Source organism: Belonocnema kinseyi, chromosome 4, assembly GCF_010883055.1.
Source record: "Belonocnema kinseyi isolate 2016_QV_RU_SX_M_011 chromosome 4, B_treatae_v1, whole genome shotgun sequence".
Lineage (NCBI taxonomy): Eukaryota > Metazoa > Arthropoda > Insecta > Hymenoptera > Cynipidae > Belonocnema > Belonocnema kinseyi.
The window spans coordinates 53689114-53710153 of NC_046660.1; the positions used below are offsets into that span (position 1 = coordinate 53689114).

At 23.4% G+C, this 21040-nt stretch overlaps 1 protein-coding gene across 4 annotated transcripts in view; it reads right to left on the minus strand.

Moving 5' to 3' along the window:
* LOC117172080 (NADP-dependent malic enzyme-like) overlaps nucleotides 1–21040 on the minus strand; it is a 130007-nt gene that overhangs the window by 62913 nt on the left and 46054 nt on the right. For all 4 annotated transcript variants that reach the window (XM_033359836.1, XM_033359837.1, XM_033359835.1 and 1 more), the window contains exons 5-6: nucleotides 13538–13847; nucleotides 4144–4326 (exon numbers count right to left, since the gene is read on the minus strand). In XM_033359836.1, coding sequence (XP_033215727.1) covers nucleotides 4144–4326; nucleotides 13538–13847 — 493 coding nt within the window. The remainder of the gene's footprint in view (nucleotides 1–4143; nucleotides 4327–13537; nucleotides 13848–21040) is intronic.

Consider the following 21040-nt stretch of genomic DNA (forward strand, 5'->3'; position numbering starts at 1 on the left):
AAAAAAACGAATATTTGACAAAATACACGAGTTTAAAAACAAATAGTTTAATTTTTAACTAAAAGAGATAATTTTTCGACTAAAAATGAAAACGTTATATTTTCAAAAAAAGAAATTAATTTTCTAAAAATAAAAAGACGAACTTTCAACAAAAGAGTTGAATTTTTATTTAAAAACTTTAATTTTTAACCTGCAAAGATGAATTTTTAATCGAATAGCCCAGTTTGTATCAAAAAAGATTCAACTTCAACTTTTCAACCAAAAAAAAGTTGAATTTTCAATCGAAAAAGAAATAGAAAAAAATAAAATTGTCCAATATATAACTAGAGCTGGATCTTCAACAAAATAATTCAATTTTTAATGAAGTAGTTGACTTTTCAACCTCAAAAAACAAATTCTCAACAAAAAAGGTGAAATTTCTACCCAGCCCGATAAATTATATATTTTATAATTATTATATAATTTTCATCAAGTATAAGAGATAACTTTTCAACCAAAAATGAAAAAGTTATATTTTCAGTAAAAAAATTAATTTTTAAGAAAAAAAACATTTTAAAGTTTACAACAAAACAGTCAATTTTGAAGAAAAAAGTTAAATTTTAATTAATTTCAGAATAAAATTCATTTTAAACGACAAAAAACGAATTTCCAACAAAAAAGTTTAATATAATTTTTTTCTCTCCAATTTCATGCCAAAGAGTTTGATTTTCAAGAAAATAATTATATTTTCAATAAATAAGTGGAATTTTAAACGAAATGATTGACTTTTCAGTCTACAAAGATAAATTCTAAAAAAAAAAAACAAAGCTGATATTTCAAACAAAAAAGGTAAAATTTTTACCCAAATAAATATATTTTCAGCCAAGATGATTACATTTTTACAACAACAAAAAATCACAAAAAAACGAATACTTGATAAACTTTCAACTAAGAGAGAGAATTTTGTAATCAAAAAATGAAAAAGTTTTACTTTCAGAAAAAAAATTATTTTCAACAACACACAATTTTAGCGAAAAATTTTATTTAAAAAAAAAGTAGAACTTCCAAACAAAAACAATGAGAATACAATCAAGAAGATTAGTTAAAAAAAGACGAATTTTCAATTAAAAAAAGCATTTCCTCCAAATGGACCAATTTTCAAGAAAATTGTTTTATTTTTAACTGAAGAGATGAATTTTCATTCAATGCAAATTTTTTCAGTGAAGAAAGACAAAGAAACTTTATACAGATTATTGAACTTTTAAGTAAAAATACAAATTTTCAGTAAAACAGTTGAATTTTCAACCCAAGAAAATATGCATTTTAAACAAAAAGATTCATTTTCAACAAAAAACTTACATTTTTAAGCAAAAAAGAGGTAATTCGGACTAAGAAGTTTTCTATCAAAGAAGGAAGAGTTGAGCCTTTATTAAAAAACGAATTTTCAATGCAAGAGATAATTTTTTTGCCAAACTGATAGTTTTTTAACAACAAAAGATTTATTTTTTAACAAAGTGGTTTGACATGCAAACAAATAGTTGAATTTTCATCCAAAAAATATTTAGTTGCTACATTTACAGGTTGTTTTACATTTTTTCAAATTTTTAATTATTTTTTGAATGTTTTCAGAACTTCTAAAGATTTTTTAAAATGATTTGAATTTTTACTACGAATTTTTTTTTAATTCTGCCAAAAAAACTGCTTAAAATCTTCCACATTCACTTTCAATGATTTTTCTATTCTTTGTAAATCTTTTTAAATATTCTCTTAAAATTAATATTCCAAAACGAAAATTAATTTTCAATTTTCCTAGAAAATGTCTTTTATTTTTCTGAAGCCTTTCACATTTTACTTTCGAATATTTAATATATAATTACTGATTTTAATTGAACAGCAAGATATTTCTTAATATTGAGTAATTGTTTTTTTTTTGTTTAATTGGAAAATTTCAAATTTTATGGTTTAAAAATGGAATATTAAAAAGCCAGAAGATATGACTTTTTAGAAAAAAAATTAATTTTCCTCGTAACTGATGAATTTTTACCAAACAAAAATAAAATTTCAAACCAAGAATTTTTTTTGACTAAAAAAGGAGAATTTTCAACAAAAAAAATCAATATTAAAAAAATGGAAGTTTAATTTTCAGTTAAAAAAAAGTTTCACAATGTAATTGAACTTTTACCCAATTAGTTCAATTATTAATTAAAAAAATATTATTTTTTAACAAAATATTTCAACTTTCAACCAAAAATATAAATCTTCAAGAAAAAAAAAAGATTTCTCAACCAAGTGATTGAAAAAAATTTTTCAAATCAAATAGCTAAATACTCAAGAATAATTTTTAACCAAAAAGTTGCTTTATGTTTTACGTATAAACTTGCATTTTCAATCCAAAAAGATCAATTTTTAACCAAAAATGATTACTTTTAACCAAACTGTTGAATTCTCCACCAAATAGTGGCATTCTTATAAAAATAGAAACATAATTTTTCTTCTAAAACAGATTAAATTTATTTTTTTTTAATTACAAAAAATACTGTATTTTCCATCGAAAAAAGATTCCAGTTGTCTTTTCAAGATCAAAATATGAATTTTTTAAATAAAAATAAGTTTTTACGAAAAAAATTGTATTTTCGATCCGCAGATGAATTTTTTCAACCAAAAAGGGATGCATTTTTAACAAACTAGTTCATTTCTCTAACAAATAGTTGTATTTTCATCCAAAAAAATTCAGTTTATTTTTCAACAAAATATAAATTTTAAATAAAAAGTAAATTTCGTACGAAATAGTTAAATGAAAAAAAAATCATAATTTTCAATCTAAGAGTACGACTTTTTAACAAAATAGTTTTATTTTCAACCAAAAAGTTGCATTTTTATCCAAAAATGATGAAGTTCCGCCTACTACAGATACATTTTTTTAATACAAATTTTTGTTTTAAATGTTAAATTTTCATCCAGAAAAGATATCAGTTCTCTTTTCAAAACTAAAATATTAAATTTATACAAAAAGTAAATTTCTTACGATGTGGCTGAATTTTCAACAAAACAGTTTCATTTATATCCAAAAAAGATGAAATTTCTCTTAAAACAGATGAATTTTTTTTTTAATTAAAAAATATAATTGAATTTTCACAACAAAAAAAAGATTCCAGTTGACTTTTGAAGAATAAAATATGATTTTTTTAAAGAAAAATAAATTAATACGAAAAAAAAAGAATTTTCAATCCAAAAAGACAAACAATTTTTCAACCAAATTATCCAAAAAAGAAGAAATTTCTCTTAAAACAGATGCATTTTTTTTATTGAAAAATATTTTTGAATTTTCACCAAGAAAAGATTCCAGTTGACTTTTGAAAAATAAAATATGAATCTTTTCAACGAAAAATAAATTACTACGAAAAAAAAAGAATTTTCAATCCAAAAAGACAACAATTTTCTCAACCGAAAACGATGTAAATGTAACAAAAAAAGTTGAATTCTCTACCGAATAATTGCATTTTTACTTTTATTGAAGAAAGATACATTTTAAATATATACATTTTCAAACAAAAAGTAAATTTATTATGAAATACTTACATTTTCAACCAAAAAGTATGTCTTTTTAACAAAAAACTTTAATTGCCAACCATGCATTTACATTTTTATCCAATAAAAAGAAAATTTCTCTGAAAATAGCTACATTTTCAATTTAAAAAAAAAATAAAAAAAGTGGAATTTTATTCATAAAAGATTTCAGTTCTCTTCTCAAAAAAAAAAAGATTGAATACTACACCAAATAGTTGCATTTTTTTCAAGAAAGATCACATTTCTGCTAAATCAAGTGAATTTAAAAATAAAAAACTAACTTTCAAAAAAGAGGATAATTTGCAACCGGAAAATTGCATTTTTATTTGAAAAAATGGAAATTCTACTGAAACAGGTGAATTTTTAAATCAAAGAGACAAATTAAAAAAAAAGAAAGAGTTGACTTATCAGAAAAAAATCGATTCTAAACAAAAGGCTAATTTCTACAAAAAAAGAGTCGAATTTTTAATAAAATAAGAGAAAACTTTAACCAAATAATAAAATGTATAACTAAAAAACTAATCTTCAGGAGCTGCTATGTAATTTAAGTGAGGTCATTTATTTATATAGTATTTCGTTTTTAATTTATAATCTTACCTCGCCAGCACCGAGAAAGACAAATTTATTATCGGACATTTTCCTCTTGGTAATCCTTTTCGAGGCGAGAATTCCAGCAACTGCAACTGCAGCAGTTCCTTGAATATCGTCATTGAATGTGCAATAGGTGTCCCTATACTTGTCCAGAAAACGGAAGGCATTGTGGTTTCCGAAATCCTCAAACTGGAACAGAAATTGGAATAATTAGATTTAATTAATTCCAAATTCAGAATTTTTAACTTTGATCAATTATATATAGAGTCATTTCCCTATTGGCAAATATTTTTCCCAGTCAATAAAATTAAGAAAATTGAAATATAAAGCTAAACATTAAAAGTACAAGTAATAAAAAAAGACAACAAACTAAAGCATTCAAAGTGAAACTCTTCAATTTTTAACTTTTAAAAATGAAGTTTTTAAATTCAAAAATTTTCTATTGAATTGTTCAATAATTTACATGTATAAAATGGAAGGTATTAACATTTTTCAATTGAATAATTTCAAATTTAATGAATTTAAACTGCAAAATTAAGAATTTTTAACATTCATAAATTATTAACTCTAAATTAAAGAATCAATCAATTAACTTTAAAAATTGTCAAAATTATATCATTCAGTTATTTTAGAACATTAAATATTTAAAAATTTTAATTTTTTTCAACTCAGAAGTTCTTGAATTAGAATATAAATTATTTTCATTTTAAATAGTTTTTAGCATCCTTGAAAACTTTAAAATTGCATTTCAAAATCTTGAGAAATCTAGAAGTAGTTTTACATTTTTTCAAACTTGGCTTAATTTTCGAAATTTTTTCAAAATTTCTCAATAGCTTAAAAAATTAATTGAATTTATCCTAAAATTTTTAGAAAATTCTGCGGATTTAAAAAAATGTCCTTAAAATTTGGATTTATAAATAAAAATTGAACACTTATTATGTTTAGAAACAATTTGAGTAATTTTAAGAGATATTTAGAAGTTTCGAAAAGATTAAAAATTAACTTAGAACTTGAAATGATTTAAAATGATTTTAACGGAGTTAAAAAAAATGTTGTACAGATAATACGTGTTCAATTATTATTTATACGTCAAAATTCAACAATTTCGCTTACAATCTAAACATTTTATAAAGTAGAACAATAAAAATTCTGACATTAAAAATTTAAAAGCTTTTCGAAATTTAAACAATTCAAAGCTTTCTATGTCAAACAATTAAGTTTCAAATTGTATACTTTCAAATATTTAGCTTTAATTTAGTCTTCTTAAATTACAAGTCAAATGTTGCTAAATATTAAATAATTATCCTTTTTCTTAATCAAAATTTTTTTAATTAAATGGGTCAAAAATTGAATAATTTAGACTTAAGCAATATTTTAAAATTAATAAAAGCCGTTAATTACGAATTAATTTAGAATCTGAAAATTCTTTAACTTCCAACGGATTTAGAATAGTTTTATCAAATCAATTATTGATCAGTTTTTAATACTTCAAGTACAGATCCATTTAAAAAAAATTTATTTATATTTACTGTCGATACAATAAAAAATTTTTTTATAAAAAATGTTCAACTTCAAACGTTTTTAATTTTTAATTGTTTAAGTCTTCAAGACTGAACGTTAAAATTGTTTAAATTAAAAATATATACTTAAAAATAAACATCTAAAATAGAGAATTTTTCAGGTAAAGGATTTTCGAATTATGCACTATAAACTGAATAATATCATGAACTTTAAACATTTTAAAATTATATTAAGTAATTTTAAGCTAGAAACATTAAAATTGAGACATTTTACTTTAAATTAACAGTTCTAAAATTAGAAGCTAAATTATTTTTAATTTAAATAGTTCAAGCAATGAGAAGCTTTAAAATTTTACTTCAAAATTTTGAGAAATCTTGAAGTTTTTTTTACATTTTTTACATTTAAAATTGTTTTTGAAATGTTGTTAGAAATTCTAAACAGCTTTTTAAAATGAATTCCAATTTTTTCTACAACTTTTAGAAAACCCTGTAAATTGAAAACAATTTTCTTAAAATTTGGATTTATAAATAACAACTGAACTTGAAATGACTTTAAATAATTGGAACACAAAATTTAGAAGATTTTTAAGAATTGTGAAAGGCTTCAAACGAATAAAAATATTTTTGTAAGATTCCTAGTAAAATGGATAATGATTTTAATGATTTTTTTCTTAAATTTGCAGGATTTTCTAAAGATTTTAGGAAAAAATCGATTTATTTTAATATATATTTAAGAGTTCTGAAAAAAAATTCGCATATTTCGTTTAAATTATTTGAAATTATTTCAAGTTTTAAATCAATTTTGAATCTTTTAAGAAATTCTAACAAAAAAGGTATAGTTGATATTAAAACCAAAAAAGGTGAAATTTCTACCTAGCCAGATGATTGTTTAAACCAAAAAGACGAATTATCAACCAAGAGGATTCAATTTTTACAAAAAAGACGAATATTCAAAAAAATAAATCAATTTAAAAACAAATAGGGGAATTTTCAACTATAAGACATAAATTTTCAACCAAAAATGAAAAAAGTAATACTTGCAGTAAAAAAAAAAATAATTTTTAAGAAAAAAATAGTTTACAAAAAAACAGACGAGTTTGGAACAAAAAAGTTAATTTTTTAAACGAAAAATGAAAGAGTTCTAATTTAATAAGAAAATTAATTTCCAACAACAAAAGCGAATTTTCAACAAAAGTTTAATTTTTATTTATAAACTTTAATTTTCAATTTAAAAAAGACGTTTTTCCATCAAAAAGTGGAATTTTCAAAAACGAAAAATAATCTTCAGCAACAGGAAATTTCATTTTGAACAAAAAAATATTAATTTTCAATCCAAAAGAACGTATTTTTTAGAAAAAGTCCAATTTCCAGCAAAATATATGATTTTGAACAAAATAATTAAATTTTTAACAAAATAATTAAATTTCCAATAAATAAGTCGATTTTTTAACGAAATAGTTAATATTTCAACCAAAAAAAACAACAACAAAAAACGAATATTTGACAAAATACATGAATTTAAACACAAAAAGTTTAATTTTTAACTACAAGAGATAAATTTTCAACAAAAAAATGAAAAAAATTATTTTTTCAATAAAAAAAATCAATTTCCTACAAAAAAAAACTAATTTTCAACAATATAGTCAAAATAGATGAATTTCCAAACAAATGGTTGAATTTTCAACTAAAAAAAGAGACCTCTTTAAACCAAAAATGAACAAGTTTTACTTTAAGACAAAAAAATTTACTTTCAACAACATAAACAATTTCAGCAAAAAAGTTTATATAAAAAAAATCAGTTAAAAAAAAGACGAATGTTAAATTTAAAAAAAATCAATTTTGAAGAACAAATGCTACAGTTATATTTTCAGTTGAAAAACATAAATTAAAAAACGATTTTCTACCAAAAAGACAAATTTTTAAGTGAATAGTTTTATTTTTAACTACAGAGATAAATTTTCATTAAATAGAGATTTTTCAGAGGAGAAACAAAAAATTTTATCCAGATTATGAAACTTTTAAGTCAAAATATAAATTTTTAGTAAAACAGTTGAATTTTCAACCCGAGGATACATAAATTTTAAAGAAGAAGGTTCATTTTCAACATAACAGTTACATTTTTAAACAAAAAAGAGGAAATTCGGACTATTTGTTGTTTTCTACTAATTGCCTGCGAATTTCCTCTTTTTTTTAAATGACACTGTTATGTTGAAAATTAACCTTTTTTATTAAAATTTATATATTCTCTTGTTGAAAATTCAATTTTTTTACTGAAAATTGGTATTTTTACTTGAAAGTTTAATAATCTGGATAAAGTTTTTCTTTCTTTCTCCACTGAAAAATCTGTATTTAATAAAAATTCAACTCTTCAGTTGCAAATAAAAGTATTTTCTTAAAAATTGGTCTTTTTCGTAGAAATTCTTTTTTTAATTCAATCTTGTCAACTGGAAATATAATTTTAGCATTTTTTCTTCAAAATTGATTTTTTTTTAGTGGAAAATTCTTCTTTTTTTAGCTGGTCTTCAAAGAAATGAATTTTTGCTAAAATAATACATTTTTAAAAACAGAATTATTTTGTAACAAAGTTGTTTAACATGCAACCAAATAGTTGAATTTTTTACCAAAATTATATCAATTTAAAATTAAAAAAGTTCTACCCAAAGAGATATATTTTCAAAACAAAAAAACGATTTTTCGAAAAAATAATTGAATTTTTAACAAAGCAGTTGAAGTTTCAAACAAAAAAGAGGAATTTTAGCCAAATTGTTAAATTTTCTGAACAATAAAATTTCCTAATTTTTCTCTTGCAACTGCATGCAAATTTAAAAAGCAATAAATTTACCCTTTTCAATTCATAAGAAAAATGAAAACCAAAGTTTTCTCCCTTTCAATTCCATAAAAATGTTAGAAATATATAAATTTTCTTTTGAAAATTGAAAAAAAATTTGAAAATAAAAAAAGGCTCTTTCAATTTAGTAAAAAAAGCAAAAAAGGGTCTCTTAAAATTTAGAAAAACATGAAAACCAGCATTTCTTCTTTTGCAACTCTTTAGAATTTTATGATTGAATTTTCAACTATAAAATATCATTTTTCAACAAAATATTGTAACCAAGAAGATTAACCTTTTACCAAAAAATACTAATTTTAACAAAATAAAATTATAATAAAAAAGATATATTTCGGGTTCCAATCATGTACAAAACTACGAATTTTTTCCAAGGTTTCTTTAAAATTTTCCCTTGAAAAAATTAGCCTTTTACCCAAAAAACAAATTTTTAACAAAATAGTTAACTTTTCAACGAACAAGATTCATTTTCTTCTAAAAAAGACGAATTTTAATCAAAATAGAAGAATTTTCAACTAACAAAATTAACTATGAAACACAAAATGGAATCTTTTTCAAGTTTTTCTCATTTTTAAAAGATTATTTTATTGTTAATATTAACTGTGAATAATGGGCATTATTTAATATAATCCGAAACATCGGCTTTGTACTTTTGATTATAAAAAAATGATTTCTTAATATATTTTCAAATTTTCAATTTAAAAAAAATGAACTAAAATGATACATTGCAAACAAATTTAATTCATTTGAATGAATTTGTTTAAAATTTTGCTTTTCGGCTTAAATATTTTCATAATACTTTATTTTAAATTTACCATGAACTTGAATTATGTTTATTATTATTATTATTATTATGTTTATTATTTGGAAAAATTCAAAGTTATTCAGATTTTATTTTGAAAGGTTAATTTTAAGCTTTGAAGATTTTAAAATATGTCGAAAAAGAATCTGAAAGATTTAAAAACAATTTGTTCAGAATAATTTTTTTTTTATTTGTAGAAGTAAAATTGTCTCAAGATTCATGGTTAAATTTGCAATGATTTCTTTATTTTGAAAAAGAGATTCAAAAATAAAATTAAATCAGAATTACAAAATTACAAAAAAAATCTATTATACCTAATAAATATTTTAAAGCATTCAAACAATTCAAAGCTAATTTTAAACTTGTGAAAAACTTAATTTTTTGCAATGTAGATTGTTAAAGATTTTGAAAAAGGAAGCTGAATGAAAATTACGAAAGATTTCAACAGAATGAAAAAATTTTGTTTAGATTCCTAAAAAAATTTTTAATGATTTATTATTTAAAAAATTTAACTTTAGGATAATGTTCTAAAAGATTTCAAAGTATTTCCAAAAAAATTTCGACAAAGAATATGGAAGCCTTTAGGATAAATTTTTTGTTTTTAAAAAATGTTAACCACAATTTTAAAAGGTATTTAGAACGTTTAGATATCTTAGAAAAAATAAAAAAAAAATGGTGAATTTGAAAATTATAATTTTTTGTTAGTAAAACGCAGATTTTTTACAATTTTGCAAAAAAGAGGCTTTTTTTTGAATTTGGAAAGATTTTTAGAGAAACAATCAATATTCTATAGATTGTTAGGAAAATTTTAAAGTTATTTTCTGGAAGATTTTAGGACAATTTTTTTTTATTTTGCAGAATTTTTACAAAATTGTAGTTTACAACATTTTTAAGTTTAAATCAATTAGCTAAAATTATAAATTGCAGAAAATTTTAATTAATTTTAATGAATTCATTTAAAAATTTGCTTTTCGTCATAAATATTGTCATGAAATTTAACATATAATTTAAGAGGAAAACATAATTTTGATTATACTTGTTTTTAAATTAAACATAAACTAATGTTCTTTTAAGCTAAAAAATAAACATTTTTAAAAATAATTGATAAAATCGAGGAAAATATTTTATTCTTAATTACAAATAGTTTTGGAAAAGAACTCGAGTTGAACTTTTTAAATTTTATTCCTTAAAATGTTCTCTGCAGATTTCAAAGGTACGTTTTTATTAAAAAACTTTTATTTAAAGTTTATAAAATCGTTATCATTGTAAACAATAGGTTTTCACAAATAATTTTTTTAAATAAAATCCTACCAATGAGATTTGTAGAGAATCTTTTGAGGAATAAAATATAAGCGCTACAGCTTTAGAATTAAATAAGAATTGCAAGTTTTACCTTAAAAAAAGAAAAACATCAAACTCTAAATAGTTATTGTCAAATAAAGAAAACATTTTTAATTAACATTAGCATATTTTTCTCGATTTTAAAAATCATTTTTAACAAGGTTCATTTTTTTGAACTTGAAATAACATATGATAATATCCATAAATAATAAATAAGGAAACAAATTGCGTTCATTAAAACACAAAATATGCTTATTAAAATATTTTGAAATCCGAAATTAATTTAAATTAATAAATAAAAAATAGTATATATATATATATATATATATATTTTACTATAAAATATAATATAGAATATTATAAAATTTAGTCTATTTTCTTTTCGGATATTTAAAAATTGCACAAATAATTATGTGTCTCATTTAATTGCGCATGAATAATAATTTGTTATGATTATGAATTCACTGGGATTTACGTCTAAAAGCAGTGAATTTTACCATTTTCGAAAATTATTTTTAACTCAAAAGATTCAAAAAAATCCTAAAAATTATTATCTTTTATCCTGAACTATCAGAACATTATTTTAATTTAACAACCATTTTTTTGAAGTTATATCAGCGGTTGAATATGAATTATTTTGTAGCTCAGACATATTTAGAAATTACAGTGTTTCATATACAAATTTAAAATTTTTAAATGTATTCATTTATTTAAAAAAAAAAGTTGTTTCTACTTTAAGAGACAACTCTTTAACAAAATACTAAAATTTTCAACAAAATAATTTAACTTTTAACACAATAGTTGAATATTCAACCTAAAAAGACAAATTATCAATGAAAAAATGTCATAGCTTATATTTTAATAAAGAAAGAATGAAATTTATACAACAAAAGAAAAGAATTTTATAACCGAAAAGATTAATTTCTAACAATTAAAGATTTTTCACTCAAAAAATAAATAAACGTTTATCTAAATTATTGAACCTTCAAACCAGAAGACAAATTTTCCTTAAAAAAATTAATTTTCAAACAAAAAATATGACTGTTCAACAAAAAATTAAATTTTCCACGAAACTGATGCATTTTTACGCAAAAAAAGGAAATTTCAAACTAAAAAAATCAATCTTTTAAAATGGAAAAGTTCCATTTTCTGTCAATAAATGAATTCTAAATAAAAAAAAAAATATTATTTTCTACTAAACAGTTAAATTTTCAACTTAAAATATAAATCTTTTACAAAAAAGTAATTTCTCAGCAAAGTCAGTAACATCAAAAATTAAATTTTTGTAACAAAAAAAGAAGTTTGTACGAAACAAATTGAATTTTCAATTCAAAAAGAGGAATTTTTTAACCAAAAAGGATGAATTTTTTACGAAATTGTTGAATTCTCTCCCAAATAATTTCATTTTTATCCAAAAAAATTATCATTTTTGTACTCAAACAGATGAATTTGTAATAAAAAACAATTTTTTTTTTACAAGTGGAACTTTTATCCAGAAAATATTTTAGTTCCTTTTGCAACACCAAAATATAAATTTTTAACAAAAAGTAAATTTTCTACGAAATAGTGAAGTTTTCAAGAAAATAGTATAATAGCTTAATTTCCAACCAAACACTTGCATTTTTATCAAAAAGATTTAATTTTTGCTAAAGCAGGTTAACTTTAAAATGAAAAAATTAAAACTTTCAAAAAAAGAGTACAATTTTTAACCGAAAAGTTAACGAAAAAATGCAATTTTCTATTAATTTAAATAAATTCTGGAATTCTTATAAATTCTCAGAGAATTTATTTCTCGATTATATTCCCGGTAATATTCTCATTTCCGTTACCTTTGGTGTTGAAAATTGAACTGAAATATTTTCTGGATGACAGTTCCACTTTTTAAAAAAAATTTGTTTTTTATTACAAATTCATCTGTTTGAGTACAAAATTGCTATTTTTTTGGATAAAAATTAAATTATTTGGGAGAGAATTCAACAATTTCGTAAAAAATTAATCCTTTTTGGTTAAAAAATTCCTCTTTTTGGACTGATATTTTTTTTTTTATTTAAAACTTGATCTGTTATAGAAACAATTCTATTTTTTGTATGAAAATGCAACTCTTTGGAACTTTTCCATTTTTAAGAATAATATTTTTTAGTTGAAAATTCGCGTTTTTTTTTAAAATAATTTTTTAGTTTGAAATGTCCTTTTTTGCGTAAAAATGCATCATTTTCGTAAAGAATTAATTTTTGGTTTAACAGTCATATTTTTCGTTTCAAAATTGTAATTTTGTAAAGAAAATTGGTTTTCTGGTTTGAACGTTCAATATCTTAGATAAACTTCTATTTATTTTTTGACTGAAAAATCTTTGTTTGTTGGAAATTCAATTCTTTTGTTGAAAATTCTAGTATTTTATTAATGAGTCATCTTTTAAAGTAGACAAAACGGTTTTTTTAAAATAAATTAATACATTTGAAAATTTTAAATTTGTATATGAAACACTGTAATTCCTGAATATGTCTCAGATAGAAAATAATTTATATTCAGCCGCTTATATAACCTAATCAATAAAAAAATGGTTAAAAATAATAAATTCTCTTGAATTATTTTAAATTCTTCTAAATTCTGTCATATTCTCGATTATATAACCTGAACTTAAATTCTCGGGAATTTAAGAACTCTACATGGGGCTGATCTATTCCAAAGACCCAATCAGAATGCTTCATCTTCCCACAAAAAATTTAAAAACTATACTTTTTAAAGAAAACCAAAAAAATATTGAATCCTTTAAAAAAAAACTTTCCTCAAGTAATTATAACGAATTTTTAGTGTTTTTTTTTATTTTCACTTGGAGAAAAAAATATATTTAAAACTATGCAATTACCCCATTGTGAAATATAAGTTATTCACCTGAATGAGGACATTCTGTCCGTATTTTCGGACACAGGCAGCCATAAACTCATCAAGTAATTCGTCATACTCAGCACCTTGACTTCTGGGCTTGTTCAACCCAATATAATGAGGATCGTTTCTCAATTGTTCGTTATTTGTTCCTACATCGAGCGTGATTGGCAAACACTGATGAGGTTTTATTCCGGCTAATGCCGTATAGAGTGCCAATTTTCCTACGGGAATTCCCATGCCGCAAGCTCCAAGGTCACCCAATCCCAGAATCCGTTCTCCATCGGTGACACAAATAGCTCTCACGGACTGTTCAGGCCTAGAATTGAAAATAAGTTAGGTCTATTTATATTTAGCCTTGAACTAGAATAGATAAACTTCTTCGAACGAAAAAATCTCTCGGCAGAAACCGGCTTCCATAACACAAGCAAAGCTATAAAACTAGATGTGCTACCGCTTTACTTAATATTACAATAAAGGGACGCTTAATCCTTAAAGGGCACACTGGGTGTTAAAGACCCAACGACTTATTTGCGCTTTAACAAAACGTACCAAATTCAAGAAAATGGAACATATGGCGCCAGGTTCACAAATGACATGAAAACCTATTTTTCTCTGTCATTTTCACATAATTTTGATTTTTATGATTTTTTATACGCAGTTTAAGATCGATGAAATCGTTTAATCACGCAAAGTACGGTGTTTCATTTATCATTGAATTGAAGCTTTTATTTTTCAGAATAAATACCTTCTTTCGAACGAACACTAAAATACTAATTTTATTTGTGAAGCGCCGTATCTCGGAAGTATTCAAGTGAAATTTGAAGTAAAAATATAGAAAACTTAAAAAGTTATGAATTTTAGAGTGAAAGAAGTCACTTTTTAGTTTTTTTTTTCCAAAAAAGATTTTTTTAACTACTTTAAATTTCAAAAACTGTTATGAAACCTTTTTATCCTTAAACTAGAGAGATTAAACATCATTAATTGATTTTCTTGTAAAAAAACTATCCAATACCGTCGGCACAGCACACGTTTGAATACCCTTGGGTGCCCAACACCCAGTATGGAAAGAACTGGCCCAGGATCACCGCTTTAATAGAGAAAAAAAAAATTTTTTTCTGGTTCGCAAATATTTTTTAGGGTAATTGAAATTAAATAATTCAAATTCTTAAAAGTAAGAGTTTTAATATTTAAAGTAATCCGAACCGGAGTGCAAATTACAGCACTTACAGTGGAACTCTGTTAAAATTTAGACTTTTTAAATTGAAACTTTAAACACTTTTCGATTAAACAATTTAAAATTAAATGACATTAAATTGCAAAATTTGAAATTTGAGATCTTTTATTAATTCAAAAGTTTCAAGACTTCTGGTTGAAAAATATAAATCTATGATGTCATTTTCAATTCAAAACGAAAATTGTCTTCCTTCCAACTCAATAAAAATAATAAAAATGTAAAATTTTCCTTTTTTAAAATTGAAAATTTAAAAAATAAAAAGCCATTTCCAATTTAAAAAAAATTGAAAAACGACATTTTTTTGCTTCGATTTTAATATAAATATTTTTTTTCCTGAATTAAGAATACTTTTCCTCTCCTAACTCAGAAAAAAGATCGAACATAAAAAGTGCCCACTTTCCAAAAAATGCTAAAAATAAAAATGGCCTCTTCCAAATAAGAAAAAAACAAACAAATTTTTGTCCCTTTTAAATATACGAAAAGTATTAAACATAAAAAATGTCCTTCCAATTCAGAAAAAAATGAACAACTTTCAACATAGAAAAAAACAACTTTCGTCCCTTCCAACTAAAAAATGTTAGAAATAAAAAATGTCCCTCTCAATAAAAAAAATTTAATTAAAGAAATCTTTCTTCCGATTCATACAAAATTGAAAACAAAAATTTACTCTCTGCCAACTCTATAAAATTGTTAAAAATATAAAATTTCCTTCTTTAAAATCGAAAAATCTAAAAATAAAAACAAAACGCTTTAATATAGAAAAAACCCATTTTTTTCTGGTTTGCAAATATTTTTTCAGGGTAATCGAAATTAAATAATTAAAAATCTTAAAACTAAGAATTTTAATATTTAAAGTAATTAGAAACCAACGTGCAAATTGAAGCACTTAAAGTTGAACTCTTTGCCATTTCGAATTTACAAAAAAGTGGAAAAACGAAAATTTGCCCTTCCATTTAAATAAAAATATGTTTATTTTTTGTCTAATTAAAAATACTTTTCCTCTTCTAATTCAGAAAAAAAGATCGAAAATAAAAAGTGTCCACTTTCCAAAAAATGGTAAAAAGAAAAATGGCCTTTTCTAAATAAAAAAAAATTACCCTCTTCTAACAAGGAAAAAAAAAAGTTTCGCCCTTTCCAACTAAAAAATGTATGAAATAAAAAATTTCTCTCTTAATAAAATATTTTTTTTTAATTCTCCCCCTAAACTCAATAAAACTGATTAAAAAAGGCACTCTTACAAATTTCGAAAAAAATGAAAACCAAAATTTCCACTCTTCCAAATCGATAAAAATCTTAAACATAAAAAAGGTGTTCCTCTCTTAATCCAGAAAATTATTAAAACCAAAGTTTCTTCCCTTCCAACTTCATAAAAATCTTACAAATAACAAATTTCCCTGCACCTATTTAGAAAAAGTCGATAGAAAAAAAAGTAAGAAAAGTTTCGTCCCTTTTAACTTCATAAAAATCTTAAAAATATAAATCCTTCTTCCAATTCATACAAAATGGAAAACCAAAATTTCCTTCCTACCAAATCAATAAAAATGTTAAAAATATAAAATTTCCCTCTTTAAAATTGAAAAAATCTGAAAATAAACAAATCCTCTTCTAATTTTGGAAAAAGGACAAAAAAGCAAAACAGGGTGTCTTAAAATTAATACAAAAACTAAAACCAAAATTTCCTCCCGTGTAACTCGTTAAAATTAACAAGAAAGAACTGAGTCGGAAAAATTGAAAAAAATTCTTTTATTTAAAAAACAATCAAATGAATTTAAAGCAGTTCAAAAACATGAAAAATTGATTGACCTACGTATGTTTCAAATGAGTTTAGAAAAATTAAATAAAATTCAAAAGAATTTCATGTAATTCCTAAGAATTTAAAACAAGTTTTAAAGACTTCAAGATGAATTCAAGAAAAACTTTTTTAAATCCATTGAGTTTAGCAGAATCGAGTGAATTTAGGAGAATATAAAAGAATTTAAAAGAAGTGGGACGATGGTCGTGGGGGCTAAAGCGTAGGCTTTGGACCCACTCCTTCGGCTTGCGGGACCGGTACCTCTAGAGAAAAAGGTTTTCTCTAAGTACTTAAGGCTGTTGCTCTTGGTGGTTCGGAACCCACCTTAAACTGTAGGTCCCCCTTCCACCACCAAGTAAGTGTGTGGAGGGTGTGTAAAGAAATAGAGAAGGTGTAAGAAAAATGTAAACCCTCAGGGGACACATTAGAAGCTTCCATTCCATAAAAGAATTTAAAATAAATTATTAAGAATTTCGACAAAATTTCAAGTGAATTGCGAAAATTATTTCAAAATATTTTGAAATGTTTGAAACCCTAGAAAATCCCTGACTTCATGTGAATAAATTCTTTGAAATCCATTAAAATAATATAAAATCTCATGAAATTACATGAAACCTGATAATACTTGCTGAAAGTCTAAAAAATTTATTAAAGTACCTTGAGATCGCTTAAGAACCATAAAATCATTGAAATTCTTGTAATTTTTGTTCACACATTCTAAAATATTTCAGTTTTTAAGAACTCCAAAAAATTTTAAAATAAATAAAAAATGTATGGGAATCGTTTAAAATTTCCAAAAATATTTCAAATCCTTCGACGTCTTTTGAAATTCTTTGGAACTTTTTGAAGCCTTTGAAAAACTCTGGGAATCTTGTACAATATCCTCAAATATTTTGACGCGTTTAAATTTTCATTAAATTATTAAAATCAATAATAAATTTCTTTGTTATATTTTTATATAACTTAAAATATTTAGAATCCCTTAGAATCTTTTTAAATTAGTCAAAGCTCTTGAAAATGCCCAGGAATTTGAAAAAAAACTTTAAATCAGGATCAATTAAATAAAAACTTTAAAAAATTTTAAAAAAAATCTATTCAATTAAGTAAATTTACAATAATTAAAGTGAATTTAAAAAAAATCAAGTGTATTAATCAAATTCAAGAGAATTCCAAAGCAAATAAAGGAAGTTAGGATAAATTAATAAGAATTCAGGGTGAATTCCAAATTTCCTCAAATCATTAAAACCCTATTAAATGCCTCACTACTCGTGAATAAAGACTTTGAATTCCACAAAAATATTATGAAATTCCGTGAAATTCTTTTAGGATAAATCCTGAAATCCTGGAAAATTTATTAAAATACTCTGAGAGCTTTAAAATTCCTTAAAAGAATTAAAATTTCATAAAATAACTTGGAATCTTTTTAAATAATCGAAAAATTTACAGGTCCTGTAAACACTTTAAAATCTCTTTAAACTAATGAAATTAATTAATAATTGATTGGAATCTTGTTAAATTTCCTGAAATAATTTCAATTAAAAGCTCTTGAAAATGCTTTAGAAGTTCTAAAAATATAATAAAATCTTCAAAATCCCTTCAAATTACTGAAATCAATGGAAAATTTCTCGGAATTCTTAAAAGTACCCCGAAATAATTCAAAGGAATTCAAGAAAATTCAAAACAATTGAAATGAATTTGAATAAATTTTAATAATCAAAAAATTATATTGATTTCCGTGAAATTGGAGAAGAAATCGATGAAACTCGTGGAAATTTGAGGTGAATTAAAAAAATTCAAATAAATAGAAAAAATGTAAAAATATGACAAAGCTTAACAATTCCAAAGAATTTCAATGAATTGGAAATTTTTTATAAATCGATGAAATAATTTGACGAAATTCCTAAAAAAAATAAGTTCAATTTAAAAAGCAATCAATGGAATTGAAAAAAATTAAAGATATAAATAAATGCATTGAATTAAGTATTGAATTGAGTAGAAGAACGTACATTTAAAAGAATTCAAAATGATTCAGGATAAATCAATAAGAATTTAGGGCGGTTTTTTAATAGACTGCAAACAATTTTTGAAAATATCTTAAAATCTTTGACTCTCTGAAATCCTTCATTTTTTTGTGAATAAAATCTTTGAAATCCAATACAATTTTCAAATTTCTTAAGATTGTTAAAGCGCTTGGAAATTTTTTGAAATTGTTTAAAACTCTTAGAAATTCCTTGGAATATTTTTAAATAACTTAAAATATTGCAAATTAATTGAAATTCCATTAAATTACAGAAATTAATAAAAAAAACGCTTGGAATAATTTAAAACAAAATCTAAAATATTTAAAATACTTTGATCTTTTCCTAATATATTTAGAATCTTTTGATATCAAGAGAAATTAAAAAAATGAAAAAAAAAATTAAATTTAAGAAAATTAAATTAAAAAAATACATTGAAATCCTTGAAACCCTACAAAATACCTCACTTCTCGTGAATAAATTCTTCGAAATACACCGAAATATTATAAAAATCATGAAATTCTATGATATTTCCTGAAATCTTGGAAAATGTATTAAAATCCATTAAAAGCTTTAAAATACCTTAAAATTATTGAAATCTTATAAAATACTGTAAAATATTTTTAAATATCCATATCTTCCGCAATTTATAGAAAAACGAATGTTTAACAAAAAAGGTTGAATTTTCAACAAAACGCATCAATTTTCAACCAAATAAGTGAATTTTCAACTAAAAAAAGATTAAATTTGAACAAAAAATGGAACATTTAAGTTTGTATTGAAAAAAATTTATTTTTTATAAAAAAAATTTATTTCTTTAAATGAAAATTTCACTGTTTTATTTTCAGTTTAAAATTGATCTTTATTATTAAAAAATTAATGTTGTTTGTTTAATTATGATATTTTTAGATAAAAATTCAGTTACTTATTTTAACTGCTCTGTTAAAAATTCGTTTCTTTGCGGCTTGAAAATTCCACATTTTGTTAAACAATCATCAATTGTTATTTTATGAGACAATATGCAGGGGCGTCATTCAGCTTTTAAAGTTCATATTGTTTAAACTTCTAATTAAGCAAATGATTCAAATTTAAATAAATGTAATTCTTCGACTTTTGATTTTTTCTGTTTAAACAATTTTCTCTTCCATGAAACTTTATTATATTATTTTTAAATAATTTTCAACTGTTTCAACAATCATTATTTTTCTGAGCAATCTTGTTCCCGTGAAAATCGTGAAAAGTTTTCATCTTCTGGGGTAAATTATATGAATTGGATGAAAACTAAAAATAGAACTTTTTAAATAATAGTATATATTCTTTTTGAATAATAACACAGCCACACAAAAAAAGTGTGCGGATCTGGTAACAAGACAAACGTATTCCTATGGATTTGGGGGCGCTGAATTCAAATTCGGTATCAAAAATCACCCATCACGTCATGGTTGAGGCCATAACCTCAAAAAATGACGAAAAATAATGCACTGAGGCAAATAAATTTCAAAATAATGCCAGTGATGCAAATTTTCACTTCAAAATCATGTCGACAATTGTGAAGGATCAACCCTTGCCTGATATCAACTTATTTAACATAACTTTACCCAACAGAACCTGACTTCACCTAACCTGAATTAACAGAAATTTATTAAACTACACGTAAAGCTCTGGAAGCATATTTTCCCAGTAGCAAATGTGTGCTACATCGAATGGGTTTAACCTATCCTAACCTAACAAAACCTGACCTAACCTAACTTAACTTCACGTAACACAATTAAACTCATTGTGTTGTCCCGTTGTGTTTGCGGTAGCGTTTCATTTAGCTTCGGCTTAACCTACATAGAGGTTTAACCTATCCTAACTTAACAAAACCTGACCTAACCTAACCTAACCGAATGAAATTCAACCACAAGTGTAGCTATGTAAGCGTACGGTTCTCAGTCTTAAATGTGTGCTATATTTAATAGGTTAACTCGATCTTAACCTACAAATGAATCTAACTTAACAGAACGCAATGAAATTTTGCTTAACGCAACACAACTTAACTTAAGTGCTCCCGTTGTAACACAATAAAATTCATCTCATTGTACTACAGGTGGTTAAAAATTCAGACGCACATTACTCATTTTAAGATACTTAGAACTACAAGTAGAATTGACCCCATTTCAATTAACCTGACAATGTTTGTATCAATTAAAATATATAACTGTAACTTAAACACGCAAATGCATAAGAGTTTTATTCAAATTTTTTTACTGCTATTAATGTTAAAATATGAAAGTACGCAAGAACAGGGTTGCCAGCATAATCGGTTAGGTTAGGTCAGGTTTTGTTAGGTTACGATAGGTTAAACCTCTATGTAGGTTAAACCGAAGCTGAATGAAACGGTACCGCAAACACAACAGGACAACACAATCAGTTTAATTGTGTTTCGTGAGGTTAGATTAGGTTAGGCTAGGTTAGATTTATTT